Source organism: Bicyclus anynana, chromosome 17 (genome assembly GCF_947172395.1).
Source record: "Bicyclus anynana chromosome 17, ilBicAnyn1.1, whole genome shotgun sequence".
In the NCBI taxonomy this organism is placed as follows: Eukaryota; Metazoa; Arthropoda; class Insecta; order Lepidoptera; family Nymphalidae; genus Bicyclus; species Bicyclus anynana.
In genome coordinates, this window is record NC_069099.1 from 2,853,608 (window position 1) to 2,876,897 (window position 23,290).

Consider the following 23,290-nt stretch of genomic DNA (forward strand, 5'->3'; position numbering starts at 1 on the left):
GTTGTGCATTTGACGTTTGTGCACCAAACTTGCACCAAACTACACGTTCTTTACTTGTATTCCGATTTTTTTAGTTACTAATTATAAATTATAATTGTCGGTCTACAATAATGGGGTTCGATGAAGGTCGAATGGTTTTGGACAGCCCCAATGGAACTTACTATTCCGGACAAACAGTTCAAGGGAGACTAATTTTTCAACAGGACAAAGTTAAAACTTTTCGCGGTAAGTAGAAAACACCTAGCAACAAAATATTTTTGTATCTACAGAACTTCCAGTCTCTCAATGATTAACAGCTAATATTATTTTTATCTTATGTTTAATGACATAAAGACTGAAATACTTTGTATAAAAGAACTTGTGTATTTTTTTTTGGTCTAACTAGTAGTCTAAGCTTTCTGTTCTATAACATAAGAACTACTTTAATTCGTTTTAGGCCAAAATACAATGAACACTATAATAAAATTGCAAACGCCCAGCCTGTGTGTTATAATATTATCAGCATGGTTTATAATTTTGTTTGTCATAAGTGTTGGATATTACTCATTACAATTGCATATATGTAGTATGTGATGCAGCTTAGGAAATATATACCCTTATCTGTTTTATAAGTTGGGATAAAAAATAAAAGAAAATATTTACATTGACATTGCACATTGCTTGCCTAGTGAAATTGCGGCTGAACAGTATTAAAAAATGATAATTTTATACTATAGATATATTATGTGTCTACAAAATCACCACAAAAAGTGATCCGAATTTGGTGACTCCACTGAGCGCACACATGCACAATTTTCCTTTAAATGTCCTTCCCTCATTGGTTAATTAAAAAAAAATCATACACTAGTTAATAACCAAAAATTTAAAAGTAAAGGTTGCCTTTCACGCTCCTAGTCCTACTGGGTTGCCAGATATAAAGAGATATGTAATGTTATTTATTACCCTCATCGATTATTTAGAAAGAAGAAGAAGAAATACTTTATTGCATACAAAAACACAATAATAAAACAAAAAAACAATAAACACACAAAAAGACCTAATTATTTCATGGCTTGACCTTATATAATATTTCAAAGCTTGACCGAGGACTCAAACCCAGGACCTTGTGATTGACAGCCACATAGGCTGAACCAATAAGGCAGTACAAAATTTTACATTTGCATATTATTGATATAAAAAAGCCATAAACAACAACAATTTTTCCTAGTACATAATTCATAAGTTTTATTTCTTACAGTCAAACAAGTTTCCTTATTACCTGTATTACCTGGTACCCGCACGGTCAATTCATGGAATGCTAAGATATTAATCTCATCGCTTACTGATATTGTAAATAAAGTATACCGACATTGTTCAGAAATGCAAACCTAACTCACAGGCATCATTTCCAAACTAAAATTAAATAGTAAACTAAGTATGTCTTGTTTGTTTGTCTTATTGTTTTTTGTAGCAATAGTAATATGAATGAGAAAGTGTGTGTTGTTTGTCTGTCCTTCACGGCAAAACGGTGCGACAAATTGAAATTGAATTGAAGTGATTTTTTAAATGTAGATAGTTTAAATAAAGGATAGTGACACAGACTACTTTTTGTCTCTTTGTAACAACCCTCCCCCCCCCCCACTGCCCTACAATAGGGGTTAGAAGTTTGTATGGAGCATTCTGCAATTTTCAATGTAGAAAGCTAAAAATTGGTATGCAGATTATTTATGACTATGCATAGGGCATGGGTAAGGCACGGTTAGAGTAGGGGTAGGGTAGGGTATATAGATAGGGAAGAAGCACACATAACTCGAAGCGAAGCTTGACAGGGTCTGCTAGTATTATATGTATATAAAGTAGTACAGTTCCACTGATATGATTAATGCAAATGTTTGTATTGATGGATGTTGAGATGTTTGCTTCTTTCACATCAAAAGTTCTGAATGTATTTGGATCAAAATTAGAAATACAGGTGATTATACCAGTAAATAATCCATGGTTTCTAAAATATGATATGATTGTCTTACTAGTCTTCTACTAAGGTATACTAGGTCATAGGTGTATGTCTTACTTGTCTTCTACTAAGGTATACTAGGTCATCCTGCACTTCATAAAAATGCTTGACCTAGGACCTTTCATTTGAATGAATTCATAGACCTGTGTTGGCCTTATCTAATTGATTTGCCAATTAAGACGAGCTTGAAAACTGGCTTGGTTTGGGATGATATTATTATTATATATATGTACTATAAATGTATATTCTTTTAATTGTATGTTTTTGTAACAGCCCAGTATACTTATATATCTCAAAGTTTAAGGTCAATACTAAAATCTCATCATAATCTGAATTTATACTAATATTATAAAGCTGAAGATTTTGTTTGTTTGTTTGAACATGCTAATCTCAGGAACTACTGGTAGGATTTGAAAAATTCTTTCAGTGTTAGATAGCCCATTTAACGAGAAAGGTTATACTCTATATAATATCCCCGTATTCTTACGGGAATGGGAACTACGCGGGTGAAACCGCGCGGCGTTAGCTAGTTATTAGATAAACAATAAAAAAGTTGGGAGGTGCTACATATAAACTTATAAGATTTTTGTGTTTATCAAAAATAGCAGACGCCGCAGTAGGAATAAAAGGACAAAATATGTGAGACTCATTACAATTTGTGTGTGTTTTTAACTTTATTGTGTTGTTTGCAGGCCTGTTTGTGAAGTTAAAAGGGTTTTGCCACGTCCACTGGACTACCACCCGCACCAGAACGGTGAATGGAAAGAGTCAGTCCTACACTGTGCACCATGACTCACACGAGGAATATATCAATGCCAAGATTTACTTGGTTGGAGGAGAATCAGGTAAATACATCATTATTAAATGATTTTTACTTTCATTATGGCTTTGCATGTGCATATAGCCAGTTCTCAAATAATATTTTTTATCAAATAAAATTGCCCTATTACCCGGTGGTTAGGCTGGTGGGACCTTTGGTCATGGCTAGTTACCAAGCAATTTATCATTCCAGTACGATGTTGTGTAGAAACTGAAAGGGGTGTGGATTTTCATCCTCCTAACAAATTAACCTTGTAAAGAATTAAAAAAAAAATAGTCTAATAAGGTTTGGACATTGTCCATCGTGCATGACATGACTTAGGACTGACTGAGAAAGCAATTTTACTTTACAAAAGTTTTATTAATCACTTAAAACATGCTGCTTAACCTGCACTTCACTTTTGCACCTTTATAGTAAACTGCATTCTTTATGCAAAATAACTGTAAAATGCAGCAAACCTATAAAAACTTTACCACAAGCAAATACTCCTGAACCTCTAGCCATATTGATTGTCTTTCTTCATATGTTTATGTTTTAAAAACTTATTAATTTATGAGGATACCAATTGATCACATTATAAACAAACATTCTAATGTTACACCTTTATGATAATTTTTGTTTATAAATTTCAGGAGAACACCACATACAACCAGGCCTGCATGAATACCCATTCCATTTCCGACTTCCTGTCAACTGTCCCTCATCGTTTGAAGGTGAATACGGTCATATCAGATATGAGATCAAAGCTGTTGTCGACAGAGCCTTTAAGTTTGACCAGGAGAAGAAAGTTGCAGTAAGAGTTATGGCACCTTTAGACCTCAATTTGGACCCCTATTGTAGGGTGAGTAAAAATTTTCATATATTATTCTTAATTTCATTTATGTGTGTAGGTGCTGCGCCTAAAATGAGTGAACTTTTATTGAAGGTCAGTCCTTACTTTTTACAAACTGTACATTATAAAGCACAAATCAATATTTATTTTAAAACAGTAAAGCTTCCTATGAGGGTGACATGTTCAATATTGAACAAACCCTCGATAACAAAGAAGACAAAAAATACGAGCAAAGCTGCTAAGTTGATTCTTCTGGTGCTAGAGTCAGTATTCCTGATAGACTTGACTTTTTCGACTTAATATATCTAATAACTATTTGTATAAAAAGCGTACTGACAATCAAAATTCCAATACCCACAATAATGGAGCTCAGTTTGGACCCCTATTGTGGATCCAGCAATCATTAGATATACTTTTTGCGTTATTGCTCTCTTGTGTGGACAGAGTATAAATGGACTACTAATTAGTGTGTAGTTGCAAGACAAAAGTTATTCGATTTTGAACTCTGAATATCAAAACACACTACATTTAATTATTTTAAACTTACAAGCTCAAGGTCATCTCATTGTTATTCAGACTAACCAAAAAATAATTTATTGTGATTTTTATTTCAAAATCTCAACCATAGCAGCCTTCCAATTCATTTGTATTCTGAAAGGTGACCTATGCTTTGTAGTGGATTTATAATGGGTTTTTTCTAAAATGACTATAATAAAGCCTCATCGAAAGGAATCAAAACTCATATGTAAGCTGGATGATTTACTTGAATGGAGTTGATTTAGTTGGATGTTGTAAAGAACACTAATTCTTGCAAATAAATTAATATTATTATTGTTATTTAATCTGAAACCTAGAAGATTACCTGTTACCTCGAAGATGCCTAATTCATATTTGTCTATAAAGATTACAAATGATATAGGTTTAACTCTGTTACCCTACACCTGAGTCCCAAGTCTCGGACTTGTCTCTGAGCCTTTTCTGTCACCCGCATGGTGAACTCGCTAAGATATCTATCTTTTTAATAATATTTGCGACTAAATATGTCCAGTACTTACTTACAACCCCTTTACTTTACTGTGGGGATATTGAAGTTTATTGAGGCTTTTTTTGATAGGAACCATTAGAGCTGGAGCTCCAAGAGTCGTACTGCTGCTGCTGCGTCAGCTCAGGCTCCACCGAGGTGGCTGTGAGGCTTCCCGTGTCCGGGTACTGTCCGGGACAGACCATCCCCATTGAGGTTACCTGCTCTAACAAAGGCGGCGTGGGGATAGATGACATCAAACTGATAGTCACTAAGGTAAATACGAGAATTCTTAGCATTACTTGTTACATTTTCAGCTGTAGTTGTAGAAAAACTTGAAAAACATCACGACAACTATCTAATCTTGTAGAGTATCATACAAGGCAGATGACTCTCCTGGATCAATAATCTCATCATCTGCGGGATGGCCAAGTCTGGAGCAAGAAAGGTACTTGAAAAAGAAGTTAGTTAGATTCAGTAAAATTGATCATGACCAAAGTAATTAAATATTAATTATTTTAATTTTAAAAGTTATTAGGTAATTGCTTTGTAATCTTCACACAGCACCCTTTCTTTTGATACCTGTGTAATGAGAATTTTTTTTTTTTCGTGTTGAGTAAGTGCCGATGGCTCCATGTGGGACCACTACGGCGTCACAGGGGGGTTTGGGCGAGCGCAGAAGCATCGCCTGATGAGACCCGAAGGCTGAAATAAAGATGAGGACGGAACGGCGGTCTCCTATGAGACTCGGACCTCGGCTTAGAGGGCCATTCGGGAAGGTGTAACCGTGACCTGTGTAATGAGAATGTAACTTTGTGAGTCCACTATATTAGGCTTAGAAAGACATTACTTCATCCACCATAAATGTCATATAGACATTTATATTTATATATAAAAAAGAAATATTTGATTGTTTGTTTGCATTGAATAGGCTCTGAAACAGTCAAATCGATTTGAAAAATTGTTTCACTATTGGGAAGCTACACTATCCCCACTATAGGCTATATTTTATCCCCGTATTCCTACGGGAATGTGAACCACGCGGGTAAAATCGCGCGGCGTCTGCTAGTCAGTTTTAAAGGAGGTCGGCCACATTCATACAAGTTGTGACCTAACCGTAAAATTCTATCTCCACGAATGACCCAATGTTTTATCAATAGCTTGTAATGCTGCAAATCATATCTAACTGAGCTTTATACTTTTTTAAAGCTGGAGAATGTTTATGTAATTCACCTATTATCGAGGTTAGAAGTGAATTAATTTGTTTTAACAATTATTTAAAAGAGACTGCCAGTGTTACCAACCCTACTGTTTTAACGGTAGATTTGCTGTTTTCACATTGATGTCCATGTTTATTGTTTCATTCCTATTTTTTACTGTTTTTCAACTAGCGTTCGGCAACACCCAGTAGTTAGTACACTACTATGCAAACATTTTTTGATAATCACTACGTAATAAAACGCAAGGAAGTATCTTCTCTTGTAGGAATTTATCAAAAATATGTATAATTAAAAAAAAATTAAGTGTGACAATACTGAGGTGAAAAGTCTGAAGAGTGAAGATGAGGCAACTGAAAATGAACCTGAAAAATAAATTTACTTTAATTTTTATATTTTGTTGTTGTGATTATTAATATATCAATGTATGTGAGTTCTAGTAACTAAGAAAATTGTTTAAAATAAATGAATCTATACTAATATTATAAAGCTGAAGAGTTTGTTTGAACGCGCTAATCTCAGGAACTACTGGTCCGATTTGAAAAATTCTTTCAGTGTTAGGTAGCCCATTTATCGAGGAAGGCTATAGGCCATATATTATATATTATATAGGCTATATATTATCCCCATATTCCTACGGGAACGGGAAGCACGCGGGTGAAACCGCGCGGCGTCAGCTAGTAAAATTATAAAATCCGTCGTTTTATACTTTATCTACTGCTTTCTACTGTTTTTTTTAATGAGTTGGTATTATTTAATTTTTGAGGTTGGACTGCCCTTGTTATTATTTTATTCCAATTAGCTGCGTTTAGTTATCACTTATTTTTGTTTTCAGAAACTACTCGTAATAGTTTTAGATGAATATTTCGTTTGTGTGTCACCAGAAAGTGACGTTCATAGCAACGAGCGAGCCGGGGCAGCGCAAGTCGAAGGACAAGATCGCGGAGATCAAGAAGGGCCCCGTGCCGTCCAACACCAGCCGCAACTGGGCCGTGGAGATGGAGGTGCCCGCGCTCGACGTGTACAACCTGTCCGGCTGCCAGTACATACACGTGGAGTATGTGTTCAAAGTAAGTACTACTGGCAAGGGCAATCAGACGACCTCCGTGGCGCAGTGGTATGTATGGTGGATTTACAAAACGGAGGTCCTGGGTTCGATCCCCGGCTGGGCAGATTGAGATTTTTTTAATTAATCCAGGTCTGGCTGGTGGGATGCTAGTTACCACCCTACCGGCAAAGACGTACCGCCAAGCGATTTAGCGTTCCGGCACGATTCCGTGTAGAAACTGCAAGGGTGTGGATTTTCATCCTCCTAACAAGTTAGCCCGCTTCCATCTTAGACTGCATCATCACTTACCATCAGGTGAGATAGTAGTCAAGGGCTAACTTGTAAAGAATAAAAAAAAAGGGCGGGGCACATAGCTCAAAGAGACGTTACGTTTATTAAATCTTTATATACAGGGTGCTCGAGAGTATTTTCCATAACTTCAAGGTGTTTACGAGTCCACTTATAGGAGCCGAATTGCATAATTAATATTTTTTGAACTAAAAAATAAAAACTTCTTATGTTTTCATACAAATAAAGAATATAACCCCAGAGATATAGGAAATATTCCCCAGCATATAAATTGCGTGTCACGTTGTGTGTCCACGTTGGAGTTGGCTCCAAAACTATTTAACCAATTTTATTCAAATTTGCACACCCTGTGCACTTTGATCTAACTTAATAGATAGGATGGCTTAAGAGTTCCCTACTCTTAAGCCAATAAATTGACGTAAGTCAAAGCGAAGCTTGACCGGGTCCGCAAGTAGTAGATATGTAAGTTATAATGAATTGTTTTAAGTTTTTTTGTACGTAAGCAGTACCATCTTTTCTAAGGGCACTAGAGACATTGGTCCTAATTTCGCAAGCGGCTTGAAACGGTATAAGAGAAGTTTATTTATTTTAAGTGTCTTAGTATTCTTGACAGTTCTTCATTTACTACAATTAATTTATTTTATTTCGCTTAGATACTAATCTTGATTCTTTTCAAGTTTTTAGTTTAGAATGTTTAAGATTTCATTAAATTTATTTTTTAGATTTTAAACTATCGTGAGTGTTATTTATATTAATTCATTATGAAACACGGCTAAAAGTCGGGCATACTCCGACCTTAATATCACGTGGGTTTTAGCCGTGTTTCATAATCAATTAAGATGTATTTTTTTTCAGGTTGTGATAAGTCCTGACGGATGTCACTCCGACTCTGACGCGTCACGGAGATTCGTCATCGGTACTGTCCCCCTGGTGGGATTCCAGGACAATGTGCAGAACCCCTTACAAGCTCAATTACCTCAACCAATAGTTGTTTCACAGCAACCGATGTCCTCTTACCCCCCCGTGTTCAACGCCGGCGAACCACCTCAACCCCTCGGAAACCCCCCTTACCCTACCCCGCAACCGTACCCTGGGAATGCGCCTTACCCATCCGCCAATCCTTACCCGAACGGTAACATGCAACCGAATCCTCCGTATCCCCAATCCAACTCACCATATCCACCAACTAGCGCTCCTTACCCCGCTGCTAATCCTTACCCGGAAAATCCTCCGCCTTACCCTGGCAATTTAACAAATCCTTCTGCAAGTTCTCCTTATCCTGGGGCAAATTCACCTTACCCTGGTGCTAACCCGCCGTACCCCGCAGAGAAATCGCCGTACCCTGGCGCTAATCCGCCGTACCCCGCTGAAAAATCGCCGTACCCCGGGGCAAATCCCCCTTACCCCGGAGCAAATCCCCCTTACCCCGGAGCAAATCCCCCTTACCCCATGACAAACTCTCCATACCCACCACAAAACGTGCCATATGAAAAGTCTAGCGCGCCAACAGGAAATATAGGGGGGCTAAAAACTGGCAATCTCGGATTCACTGTCGCAGGCGGCGCTGGGGTGAACTTGCCGCCGCTACCTCCTAATGCTGCTCAGAGTCCTGTGAGTAAATATCTGATACAAATAGATTCAATAACACATATCTATACTAATATTATAAAGAGGTAAAGTTTGTAAGTTTGTAAGTTTGTCACATTTTTAAAATGGGGTAATCTTCGGAACTACTGGTCCGATTTTAAAAATTCTTTCACCAGTAGAATGCTACATTATCGGGGAGTGCTATAGGCTATATTTTATATTGGTATATATTAGCCGAGTTATCACAGTTTTTGTCATACAGGTCGGACTAAAAACCTTTTAAACAGACTTATTCGCATGCGCTGCCTTAACCATTGTGTAAAATTGAAATTAATGTATGGAGACTTTATGTATCTTTAAAAGTTCTACAAAAAAGTCCGCGACGCCATATATCTATCTTCTATATATTAGCAGATATAGTACCTTTTGTGTTTTAAAAATTATTAATTTTATATACTTAGGTTTACGTCATTATTTATACAACTAAACTTTAATCCTTATTAAAATAAATTATTTAATAATCACAAGGATATTATGGAGATAAGATTTGCCCTTTACAGTATGTTAATTACTTAAATAGTTTCGGAGATAATACAAAATTTCTAAAAGACGCAGAAATTCCGCTATATGACGCCCGGCGCTTTCATTTACGTAGTTCCCGTTCCCGTGTGAATATGGGGATCAAACATAGCCTATGACACTCGCAAATAACGTAGCTTTCTATTGGTAAAACAATTTTCCAAATCGGTCCAGTAGATCCAGAGATTACCTCCTACAACCACACGAACTTTACCTCTTTATATTATTAGCATAGAAGTCTCTATTTCTCTTGGTCATACCACCACTCTCGAAAGACTGGACCGATTTTGCTAAGGGTAGGAGTAAGATAGAGAAGTTACAGGGTAAGGTAGGCTACGGGTAGGGACGCGTAGGGGTAGTGTAGGGGTAGGGTAGGTTTAGGGCCGGGTTTAGGGTATTGGTAGGGTAGGGGTATAGGTAGGGTAGCGGTAGGGTAGAGGTACGGGTAGGATAGGGAAGTGGTAGGGTAGGGGTAGGATAGGCGTGAGATAGGGGTACGGGTGGGATAGGGGTAGGAAAGGGATAGTGTACGGGGAGGGTAGGGTGTAGGTAAGGTAGGGGTAGGGTAGGGGTAGGTTTAGGGTAGGGTAGGGGTAGGGTGGGGGTAGGGGTAGGGTAGGGGTAGGTTTGGGGTAGGGTAGGGGTAGGGTGGGGGTAGGGGTAGGGTAGGGTTGGGGTAGTGGTAGGGTAGGGGTAGGGTAGGGTAGGGGTAGTAGTAAAGTTGACATCGAAATTTACGCGGACGAAGTCGCGGGCGTCCGCTAGTCTATATATATAAATGAAAGTCGGGTTTGTTACATCACTTATAACTCGAGATCTGCTGGACCGATTTTCATGGTTTTTGATTCGTTGGATTTGTCTCCGCCAAGAATAGCAGAATACATCATAAAAACAATGAAAACTCGACGAATAAATATTATGAAAGATGAATAATTTAGAACCTGTCAAACGTTTGTTGTCCATTCTGTCAAATACTGTAGTGATTGACATTTATACGTGCGTTTAGAAATATGGACAAATGATTAACATTTACGCGTGCGTTCATAAATTTATTTTGTGTAAATTAAAGTTTCTATTTCCGAAAACAATTTCTAAGATTTATTCTATAGGTTAACGAATGCGTAAAGGTCTGTTTATGTTGTCTATGATTTTTTGTAGGGTAGGGTAGGAATAGGAAAGAAGTGCACATAAGTCAAAGCGAAGCTTGACCGGGTCCGCTAGTAATATTATAAAGTGTAACATTTGATTTTGTTGTTGATTAGTGTGTGAAAGAGGGCATGTGAGTACAGAAAGGATGAGTTGACTAGTAATGGAGGCGAATGGAAGAGATTGACATATTTTGCCGACCCCACTTTTTCATCATCGCCATGATCTTTACCACTTAGGTAAAGGTCAAGGAGATGATGATGGTGGTAATGAATATTATGATATAATTTCCAGCCCGCTAACCCGTTCTCTACAGCCAGCGCGCCCGCACCGGACACTCCCACTGGCACACTGCCAGAGAGTAAGTTTCTTTTTATTTGATACTAGCTGACACCGCCCGGTTTCACACGCGTGGTTCCCTTTCCCGTAGGAATACGGGCATAATGTATAGCCTATAGCCTTCCTCGATAAATGGGCTATCCAACACTGAAACAATTTTTGAAATCGGACCAGTGGTTCCTGATATTAGCGCGTTCAATCAAACAAACAAACTCTTCAGCTTTATAAGATTAGTATAGATACATTGACCTCTTATGCACAATGCACAATGTAGAAAATTTAACTTAAAAACTGGCCAATTTTGCTTTGACAGTTTTAGAATTAGTGGTAAAGAAAATTATACTTAAAGGCCTTTAAATATAGTCCAATCTATACTTATAATAAATCTGTAGAGAGTAAATATATATTTAAAAAATAACTATCAGGGGGTGATTAGTGATCGATACTGATGCCAAAAATGCAATCAGTAAAATTTTTGTCTGTCTGTCTGTATGTTCTTTATAGAAACAAAAACTACTGGACGGATTTTAACGAAACTTGGTACAATTATTTTACATACTCCTGGGCAGGTTATAGTATACTTTTCATTACGCTACGATCAATAGGAGCAGAGCAGTGAAGAGAAATGTTGAGAAAACGGGAGAAGTTACTAAATTTTTTAAGCTTCCGTCGCGTGTACAGCCTTAATGGTTAAAGCTACATAGAAATCATGTATGACGGAAATGTTCTCCTTAAAATTATCTATCAAAACACAACAGCATGTTATATGTCTATCTTTTATGGTTGACTCACAATAACACGTGTAACTCCCGATAGCTTAGCAGTTCGGAGCTTTCTAATTATTTTTGTCTACTCTTATGTTTATAACACTCATCACTTATCCCTAATAAGAAAGTTAACATTATCACCTATTCAGTAAAAAAAAATCATAAAAATCGGTAAAGAAACACCAAAATTATACAAGAAATATGCTAAGCCATCGCGCGTGAATACTAATTCATGCTATATGGATTATTTTTGTGTAACGGTTGCCGCGCTCGACTCGCGGTGGGAGGAATAAATAAAGAAGTGCAGCCTTAATGAGTAGGATAGGGGTAGGGCAGGGGTAGGGTAGGGTAGAGGTAGGTTAGGGTAGGGTAGGATAGGGGTAGTTGAAAGTTTACAACGACTTTCACGCGGACGAAGTCGCGGGCGTCCGCTAGTATTCAATAAAATCCTAAATTCAGAGTAAATTCAATCTTAAGGATTGAGTTTAAGGTTTTTCAATCTTAAGGATTGAGTTTTAAGGTGAATTTGCAAATGCGACTACTTGAATTGAGTGCCAAGAAGTTTTGTATGTCACTGATTGAGTGGGGACGTTTTTTGGTCGCTGATTGTGCATCCACTTTTTAATAATAGATCGATGTTTCGTTTAGTTTAGTTTTGAAAAAAAGGGGTTTTTTTTATTTGCTCTGCTGGTAGAAACCGATCGGTCTTACCACTCTACTGGCAAAGACGTACGGCCAAGCGATTTAGCGTTTCGGTGTCGCATAGAAACCGGCAGAAGTATGGGTGGAATAAACATGTAAATGTCATCCAAATACGCCCGCTTCCATTATATACTGCAAACGAAAGTTCCTGTGTTTCGGTTCAGTTATCTAAAGGTGACTAAAGGGGATTTTGAATTTCATAGAAATGCATAGGTATCATCATCAAACGTTTTTTTTTAATTCTTTACAAGTTAGCCCTTGACTACAATCTCACCTGATGGTAAGTGTTGATGCAATCTAAGATGGAAGCGGGCTAACTTGTTAGGAGTAGGATGAAAATCCAAACTTCTTTCAGTTTATATATGGCATCGCACCGGAACGCTAAATCGCTTGGCGGTACGTCTTACTTAAAGATTTAATACTATCTCAATGGTAATACCTAGGAATTACACCCTAATCAAACTGTTGATATTTTGTTATAAACAGATTAGATATATTTCAAATATATATTACCCGGATAATTTAGAGAAAATTGCACATTTTATTAATCTAAAGATAAAACTCGAAGTCTGATATAGTGAAAGTTACAGATAATGTAGTGAATCATTGAGGAAAATGGCTTTTAGAATGAAAATAGAGATCTGTCTGAATTTAATTTCAATAGATTATAATTTACAAACTATTTTATTGTTTGTTAGGTAAACGAGTGAGGGAAAGTCGTTTTAGAGGTGTTAGTTACTCTTTCATAGTTAAAGATGGAAGAGTAATATTGTGATAATAATGCTTATTATTTATTTATGTTCTGCTGTTCTTGGAACTTGTAAATATATTTTACGTTTTTTGTTACAGAAAAAGAGTAAAATTGTGGATTCCGATTACTTACTGCAGAAGTTATCTTATGTTAAGCATCCTATATTCATAGCTGGGCATTAACTCGTTAATCCGTTAATCGTTAATTAATGAAGTTAACATTTTGATTAACGGATTAACTTTTAAGTTAACTTTTGAAAATGTTAACGGACACGTTAACTTCCGTTAATATGCAGAAGTCCGTTAATCGTTAATCCAATGCCTACTATTTACCGCGCGACGCGAAAAACAGAATCAGACAAGTAAGAAATGATAATAGATTTTTTTTCAAAGAAATCAACAAATTACCATATTTATATTATAATTATAGATAAAATCAACTAAAAACAAATTATGGCACTTTTCCCCAGTGCTCACCCTTATTTTTCCAATGGTGATCAATGATATAAAAATGCAATATTACACAGTCATATTAACGGATTAACGATTAACGTTAACTTGCGTTAATTCTTCCGGAATGTAACGCTTTAACGTTTAACGAAGCTGACTTTTTTGGTAGCGGATTAACGATTAACGAAGTTAACTATTTGATTAACGGTGCCCAGCTATGCCTATATTGTAAACTGTAATAACATTTATTATCTTTAAATCACAATTTATGGATACTGTTTATTTTTTGTTAACTGATAGAAATGTTGAGCAATTATATTTTATACAAAATGTTTAATTAACTACAAAAGATTATTTTTTCAAGCGTGATATGCAGAATGTTTCAAAATATTATTTTTTGCACAAGAGGATATTTTTGAGGTGACAACGTCTTATAAATTGTTGAACACCGGCTGCTTCACGCATGAAAAGTGTCACGAACCGCCTAAAGCTTTGCAGCTTAAGCATTCGGCTTGTGAATTGTGATTCATCTAGTTAAGAGTTATTCGTTTTATTGTAACCCGCCATTTTGTATTACTTACAACACCGCTCAAACTGCTCCATAGTCCACTTGAGTTTATGGTTGCAACCATCGGTCGTAGATCGTTAGATGGGCCTAAGCGTCGCGGAATTGTCATTGGTTCGCACATTGAGTACGTCATCACTCGTAACACATTTCTCTTTATTCATGTTGTGGCTTGTATTTTTACACTTCTAAAATGAATATGAAGGCATAAGTAAGGGATTAAAATAAGAAAAAACAGTAAATATTTTATTAGGTCTACGTCCACTCACAGCATGCACTTGTTACGTACTAAGATAAGATGTGCGTGCACGTCTTTGGGTAATGACATAAAATTAAGCGTTTTTTAATATGTAGGGGACTATCTATCGATTTATATCGATGGTTGCAACGCTTGCAAGCGTGGAACGGGAAAAAAGAAGACGTGAGCTTGTTCGTAGTGATCGCTTAGTGGAACGTAGCCATAGTACATACCTTATGAAAAATATAGTACCTACCTCCAAATATTTTAAATTATGCAGGTATTTTTAAAGCTGACTTTGTCGAATTTTTAACGTAACTATGTGCTTTTTTAGAATAAGATTTTTACATTTTATATTGTTATGCATATAATACTACATATATACTCGTAGCTTGGTTTTACATTTCGAAATGGTTTACATTTTTACAAAGTAAATTATCATTGCTTAAATTCCTACATTCTACCTCAGTTTATCTTATGGGTCCTAATACTACTATTTTAAATACTTCGTACTGGCTACAGGGTGACATTCCAGGACATAAGATTCACAAAAAGATTTACTTATGCATACACTATTCATAAACATGGATTGACATTTAGACCACAATTTACTTCAAAGTGGACCTAATCACTACTGTTTAAAGTTCACTTTACTTTGAAGAAATATGATCTTTGTTTAAAAATAATCTTTAATCCCTTGTTTTGGCTTAGAAAACCTATTTTCCTTGGCAAAAAAATCACCTGAGTTTAAACTCAATAAAACGTCACCCTGGTTACAGTTCCTAATGAAAAGGAATAGCATTTATTTTCGTTACTTAGAACAGAATTCAAAAGTTCAATATTCTGGAAAAAATATAAAATATTTCTGTGAAAAACGTACTTGTTAGTTTATAAGAATTTTATATTTTAATTCTGTGATTCAATTTTAATCACCTAGGTATTCGGATTTTTATTATGATGACATGTTTTTGAATATATTAATGTTTTTATGATTTATAACCCTAGATATAAAATATACTTATTATATTAAGCGGGCTACTCACGCATCTAGCGCTGTGCCAATCTAGAAAGTTGACCCTAAATTGGAATCTAAATTGTTTCGTGTATACAATTTCCTACATTATTCCTTTTGGAGGGTGGTAATTGATGATGACATACAAACACTTCTTTTTTTTTTTAGAAAAGAATATTTGCCATATCGTTTAAATATGACCTTCCAATTCTATACCCATCTGTTCCTATTTTTGCGTTTAACCGACATAACAGTCGAACAATATTCAACTGAATTGGTTCAGTGCATTCGGAGAAAATTTACTATGACAAACGAACATTCGGAAGGGTCTCATTTTTGTATGTTGGGAACCCTAAAAAAAGTATTTTTGATGTATTTGATGTAAAGGACGGCAAAATTTATCTTTGCCCGGGGCGATGAAATTGCTGGGTCGAGCTCTGAGTGTTTGAGTAGCCCGGTTTAATAATGTGGAACGTACAATATAAGATATGATATTTTTACTTAATAATACTAATAATAATTATAATGCTATTCTGCTTTTTTAAAAATTTATATAAAAGTTATTATTCACGCTAGTTAAGGTGAAGCTTAGTTAAACTAAGGCTAAAGTGTCATTTACTCGCTAGTCGAAGAATATTATTTTGTCACAAAATAATATACTTGTCCACTCTTTATATGAATAAGAAGAATTTATTGTGATTTTGGCAACTTGGTTTGATTTTTTTTTTTTTTCAAATTATTTTACTGTTGTATAGTCCTTGATTCATGTGCAAAATTCTAAATTATTCACTCAAACATACTTTGAAAATGTTTTTTTACAAATATATCTTCTTCTCTAAATACAAGTAATAAGACAACAATACCTATAGAACTTCCAATATAATTACGAATCGAAACATTGGTGCTACTCGTCAAGTTTAGATATTGCTATAAATAAAAGTTAACGGTTTCTCTACTTTTAGAAGTCTTTTTGGTTAAGTCACAGAGTAAAGAATGATCCAGAGAATGCATTTACAAGCAGTGCGGTGAAGCCGGTGAATCCCATAAAAACCCAAACGTCATGCGTCTCCTTGACAACCGCATAAACAAACGTTTTTCAGAATTTTTATTTCAAAATTTAACACTAACAACCAATAAAAAAATATTTCATCTTATTTCTTTAGTTTATTTAAACAATTTTTAAAAAACACAAGACGCCTTCTTTTCGAGTAACATTGAAAGTACTGATGCGACGCTTCGTGTCGTACCTACTGACTCGAGAATGTATTCGTTTTTTGAATTTTGTATTTGGAGCGGCTACGACACCGTCTTGTTCCGTGCGCTGTTTAATCTGTGGGTTAAGTGTAAGGACAAGTCGAGCGTATAATACTTGACAGACAGGGCGCATTAGTGTATAAAGCCATTGACCTCTTTTAATAAAAGAACGCACAATCATGTACAAAATTTTACATAAAAACTGGCCAATTTAGCTTAGACAGTTTTAGAAAATTATTGGTAAAGAAAATTATACCTAAAAACCTTTAAATATAGTCCAATACTCAATAAAATCAAAAATTCTGAGCAAATTCTACCAAAAGGATTAAGTTTAAGGTTGAATTTGCAAATGCGACTTGAATTGTGTGCCAAGCAGTTGTGTTTGGCCCTCATTGAGTGGGGACGTTTTTTGGTCGCTGATTGTGCATCCACTTTTAAATAGGCGATCGATGAATCTTTAGTTTGTAAACATACAAACACACGTCTCGGTTTGTTATCTTATCAAATGGACTTCTCGAAATAGATTGACTTTATGTACTTATGATATATACCTAACAATAACAAAATGTAATGCTGTAATTAATGAATGATACACAATAAGCAGATAAGTGATAGCCCAGCTTCTTGGAGCTCAGCAGTGAGCCGAATATGGGTTGATGACGACGACACAATAAGCAGTGCCTTAAGTCGGCCAGAGACTATTTATGATGTTTTTATATTTTTGAATGTTTATCTTTATATTAATAATGTTAAGTACATACTACTCGTGTAAAAGAAATAAATATATTAAAGAAAAAACTTGTTTTAATGATCTCCTTGTTGACTTTAATGTGGAGCGGGTATTTTCTTGCGTTACGATGGGACTTCAAACCAGAATGAGATGAAAGAAAGTGATATTTTCGATTCCGCCGCTATTGATCCGTCCGTCCGTCTACGATAGATATGTATTTTCTTTTCACGAGATATGTCGTTGACGCGTGCTAGGTCTACAGTTGATATTGTCCAATGCACTTCTCACCTCCACCAAGCTATTAATAATGACATTTCTTGGAAGCAAGAAAACTCCAATATTTTAACCCTTAGGGTTACACGGTCTTATATTATTAGGTGGGATAAAGTTCCCCATTTTCCTTTATACCTTTCTCAAAATTTCAATGTCATGAGTGATGATAATGATTATGATGATGATGATGTCAATGATGATGCGCTTTCTATGCAAGCGCGTTTCACCAATTATGACTATTACGAGTAGGTACTAACCTATCTTGCAAGTTCGACACTCCTATGATATGCGGGCGACAAGGGAAAAGACCGCGGGTGTGAAATCGTACGTGCGGGGAAGTGAAGTGCGTCAGTCGACGGGTTTTCCTCCATCGCTACACGCCCCCCGGCCCGCGCATCCCATCGGGAGTGTTACGAACGAAGCTGCCAAGCTATAATACGTACCTACTTACCAAAGTGAAACAGTTTGGCCGTATCCTAATAATACAAGTAGAATAGAAAGGCAGTTTTGTTCAAATAGATACATTTATTATAAACAAAAATAGACATTTTCGTTAGTAGATAACAATATAATTAATATTAAGTATCAAATAAATGCATTCAGTTCAATGCCCTTAGTGTAAATTTTCAAGTACATAAATATTTACGAATTTCAACACTAAACTAATCTGTCACATTTGCTGGTACCTAAGTGTCAATAAAGTGGACCACAAGGACTTGAAAATTTATGCTACGGGAACAGATAACAAAATTATTGTATTAAATTGAATCTTTTACTAAAATATATAATAAAAAAAAGTCAAATATAAAATAGCGGTAAAATCGAGCACCCGTGTATAAATACTTATCTATAATGATATATCCTGCCAGTGAATTGCCATGAACTAAGCAACTGGAAACGGCAATAAAAAATTGCATATCACTTTTGTATATAAATAACTTTAGTATAACATGAAAGGCACTGTTATTCAAAATGGCACCACAATTTGTAATTATATTCCTAACTACGAGTAAGTTCTATAAACTTAGTATTATAGTGTTGTGCAACGAATAAGTATACCTAATATGTTGAGGAAACAATACAATATTTCACTTTGGCAACACTCTCTTTAATCTATGAACCACTCTTCTGTAATGTCTACTTTTGTAATGTCGGCCCGTAAGAGATTGTCATGTGATCTAATACCTAATACAGAATTAATCAAGTTCCACTTTGTTTTATTGGACTACAAGTCCTAACATAATACGAGTATATTTACTGTAAATTTTCATGTAACTGTTATATATTATCTCATATATAGACACATCAAAAATATTAAAATTAGCATAGTTATCATTTTTACGTAGTGAGAATATTACGCGAATTTAAGTAACATATTTTGTTTAATCGGTTTTGGTAAAAAGTGTATTACGTCACTAGATAACGTTCTTACATTTTGTTTACTGACGTAATGCACGACTTCAAAAATGTAAAACAAAAGTTTTTAAATTATGTGTGTATACATTGTAAATATCAATATCAAAGTTCATAATACCCTGCTTCAATATGGCGGAGGCGCGGAAGGCTGGGATGTAGGGTAGGACCCTTGCCCCTGGGGTAAACTGGAGTAAGGCGGCGCCTGACCCTGGGGTAATCCAGAGTAAGGCGGCGCTTGCCCCTGGGGTAACCCAGGGTAGGGGTATCCCGGAACAGGATGGGGTAAAGTGGGATTCACGCTGACGTCCGGCGCGCGAAAACCGATTTCGAACGGGCCTGCGGGACTATTTTTCGAACCGAAAATCGGTGCATCGGCCACGTTAGCTACTACGGGGTACGGGATGGGACCGGGGGGGCAGATTTGTACATCGTGCTGGTAACTCTGGCTCGGGGTAAACGTTCTGGTGTTGGAGGGTGTATAGGGGGGTTGGTTGTTGGGATCCGGCAGAGGGCCGATGGGGAGTTTCTCGGGCATGGGGTGGTTTTTCAAGTCAGTTTCTCCGAGCGGCACTAAGCCGATGCATATCTCTGCTTCGTCTTCCATATCTTCGTTGCAACCGGACAGCTTTATTTTTACCTAAAACAAGACAACTTGTACTCAGCGGGGTGCACTTCATACTATGCAAAATGCACTGCCTACCTAAGGACTCAATGCAAGCCCATGTAGTACCAAAGAACACAAAGGAATTTTCCAATATTTACTTATAGCGCATACCCTAGTATAAAATCTTGTGCACGCCACTGCTTGTACTGTAAAAAAATGCACGAGATGACGTCACACTTCTCGTGAACTTTTTTACAGAATAAATCCCTTCTTTTTTATATAATGACCAATATTCCTATTCCCCTTAACTAATCGAAAAAGACTAGTCAAGAGGATTGTACGATAGTAAATGGGTATGACAGTCCAGCGGGCGAGAATCGAACCACAACCTCTCGGTGATGAGTCTGGAATTTTTACCATTGAGCTATTGAGGCTTTTTTTGAGTATTTGAGCTACTATCTCGTAAACTTTTCAAATCTTGCTTGCTTGTTCTAGTATGTCGGTAGTTAAAACCCTTTCTTATGAGATGTCACCACTGCAATCATCAAGTTTTTGACCATCAAGACGCTTTGAGCAAGTCATTTTACAGAAACAAACGTCGTCCAGAAAGGAGATGGTCCAAAATTGTATGGAACGATTTTACTTTATTTCTTTCAAAATAATATTCATTCTCTCCCAAGAAATGCAACACTATTATGGGTAATTATGGCGGATTGATGACATTTTCAATGCAGTAGTCGATTTGACGTTTGCTGTCAATTGTCAAGGGCGCCATCTTGATATAACTCAAAAACTTGGGTTTAAATTTTACTTATTGCTTTTTATTCACTTATTTAGATTTTAATAAAACCCTTTTATTAAAACCGTATTCCGTAACCGTAAACCGTATTCTTTAAATTTCAATGATACGGGGTACAAGAGCGGACCTGAAATGGACTGTGGTGGTCACACACACATAGATTGTAAATGAAAATGCTACTTAATCATTTTCATAATTATGACGAAGTCGATACGGGCGGTTTGTCGCCAGTCGTTACCTAACCGTTGTAACTGATAGTCAATATAAGTGTTTTAGCAGTGGAACCTACTATTATTTATCACCCATAACCGCTACCTACCTACCGGGACACGACATACCTAACTCAAACCCAAATATAATAAGTATTCAAATAGTACAAAAGTCCAAAATTGTATGGAACGATTTTACTTTAATTCTTTCGAAGTAATATTCATTATCTCCCAAGAAATGCAACACTATTATGGGTAATTATGGCAGATTGATGGAGTTTTCAATGCAGTAGTCGATTTGACGTTTGCTGTCAATTGTCATGTCATAGCTGCTTTATGAGCGCCATGATATAACTCAAAAACTTGGGTTTGAATTTTACTTATTGCTTTTTATTTAGTTAGATTAATTCACTTATTTAGATTTTAATAAAACCCTTGTATTCTTTAAATTTCAATGATACGGGGTACAGGACCTGAAATGGACCATCTCCTACAATTCCCAAGAAGTAGACATGGAATACCTTGAAGAAGTACCCGATGTCGATGAGTGTGCAGTGCTCCATGTTGGGCGCGAGGAAGGCGGGCACGTCCAGCGGGAACACGTACTCCGCGCTGGCGCCGCCGAGCACGGGCCCGCGCCGCAGCGCCGCCAGCACCTCCTCCGGCGGCTCGTACTCCGACTGCGGCTGCTGGCTGCGGAACCTCTCCCTCTGACACGGACGATACATTCATTATCAACCCATATTCAGCTTACTGCTGAGCTCTAGGCCAATAGTCCACCACGCTGGCCCAATGCGGATTGGCAGACTCCACACACGCAGAGAATTGAGAAAATTCTCTGGTATGCAGGTTTCCTCACGATGTTATTCCTTCACCGTTTGAGACACGTGATATTTAATTTCTTAAAATGCACATAACTGACACGGACAATACATTGGCCTAACACCTCTCATTCTGACAGGAGACTCGAACTCAGCAGTGAGCCGAATATGGGAAGTTCATATTAAGACTAAGCTTAAATGTTTACATTGCTAAATTCACTATATTATTGTTTGTTTCTTTTTTTATTATTTTAGTACTCAATTTAAGCATGTTGTATTAACATCTAGTAGGCACAATTACTTAAGGATGTGTAGTATCTATTCTTTAATAAGTTAGGATAAGTGATTGTGCCAGTTTTGTAAACTAATAAAAAAGTGTGTGTCAGCTCCGACACACAAGTGGAGTTTACTCTTTCACTACTGCCTAAATAAGTATATGTTTCCCCGCAACATACACTATGTATAAACTAATGATTTTAAACTTATTTCGTGGTTGTTCATTATGAATGTTATTTAAACGGGTACATACCACGATTTTCAGATTTTTAATGTCTATATTTCGACCCAGTTGCATGGATCGTGGTCACGACAGAACTTGAGGTTGCGAGATGAGAAGTGAAGTCAGCTGTTAGGGGCAGAAACGATCTACCCTCTTTCTAATTCTTTTTCTTTTTTCTTCAACAACCTGGGTCGAAATATCGATATTAAAAAACTCGTCGTTTTATCGTGGTATATACCCGTTTAAATAATATTCACTATGTATAACTCAATATTTACGCCTGAAAAGTGAAAGGTGCGCAACCGAGGTGCAGCAGGCCGCGGCGTGTGGGCGCGCTAGAGCCCGATTCTTAAGGAGTATAGTCCAAAAACTCACGGTGGTGATCTGGAAGAGGATCTTGGTGATCTCGACGCTGGCGCTGTTCCGCACGGCGACGGCGACGGGCACGCTCTGCCCGGGACACACGCCCTGCGCCGGCAGCCGCACGCTCACCGCCAGCGGCTTGGACACGCAGAACAGCTGGCAGCCCACCATCTGGTCGAACTCCATCACCAGAGGATTCTGTTGGAGACTCCAGTTACAATTCAACTATACCCACACTCACATCATCATCACTATCAATCCATATTCGGCGCACTGCTGAGCTCGAGTCTCCTGTCACAATTAGAGGGGTTAGGCCAATAGTCCACCAAGCTGGCCCAATGTGGATTGACTGACTTCACACACGCAGAAATTTGAGAAAATTCTCTGGTATGCAGGTTTCCTCACGATGTTTTTCCTTGACCGTTTGAGACACGTGATATTTAATTTCTTAAAATGCACACATCTGAAAACACGCACACTCTCATACACACGAACAATGCACGCATAGCATTTGCCTCTTTAAGTGTCTCTCCATTAATGAAGGTCGGCGGTCAGCTTTCTGAACTTTTCCATGGCTAGGTTTTTTGACTGTATTTGACACTTGCGTTGACACAATGTTAGAAGTACTCGGGATTGCTATATTTAGGTGTAACAAAATAAGAAGTTTGTAACACTTAAAAATGAGTCTCAAATGGCTAAACTGGCCAGGTGCCAACGATCCATGGAGAGGAGTATGATCGGCCATAAGAAAAAGGGGTAAGAAACACTGACCTTCGAACTAAAACTGGAGTCACCGATGTTTTCACTTGTGTCAACCAGCAAAAGTGGCGATGGACAGGCCACATGCTAAGGGACACAATGGGGAAGTGGAGCAGACTGGTGACAGAATGGTATCCTAGAGATGGCAGAAGGAATCGGGGCAAACAGTACCTTAGAAAGGAGGATAA

General features: G+C 37.1%; 2 protein-coding genes across 2 annotated transcripts in view; one reads left to right on the forward strand and one right to left on the reverse strand.

Annotated features, from left to right (window-relative positions):
* LOC112046828 (splicing factor 3A subunit 2) lies at positions 1-18,442 on the forward strand. Its single transcript, XM_024083641.2, has 8 exons — positions 1-225; positions 2,686-2,838; positions 3,446-3,654; positions 4,760-4,942; positions 6,768-6,953; positions 8,096-8,851; positions 10,847-10,913; positions 13,210-18,442. The coding sequence occupies exons 1-8, from the start codon at positions 111-113 to the stop codon at positions 13,218-13,220; spliced, it is 1,680 nt and encodes a 559-aa protein (XP_023939409.2). The 5' UTR covers positions 1-110; the 3' UTR covers positions 13,221-18,442.
* The window catches only part of LOC112046810 (arrestin domain-containing protein 2), a 12,842-nt gene continuing 7,689 nt past the window's right edge, over positions 18,138-23,290 (reverse strand). Inside the window, exons 4-6 of the mRNA XM_024083612.2 lie at positions 22,356-22,541; positions 21,182-21,370; positions 18,138-19,685 (exon numbers count right to left, since the gene is read on the reverse strand). Coding sequence (XP_023939380.2) covers positions 19,173-19,685; positions 21,182-21,370; positions 22,356-22,541 — 888 coding nt within the window. The 3' untranslated portion in view covers positions 18,138-19,172. The remainder of the gene's footprint in view (positions 19,686-21,181; positions 21,371-22,355; positions 22,542-23,290) is intronic.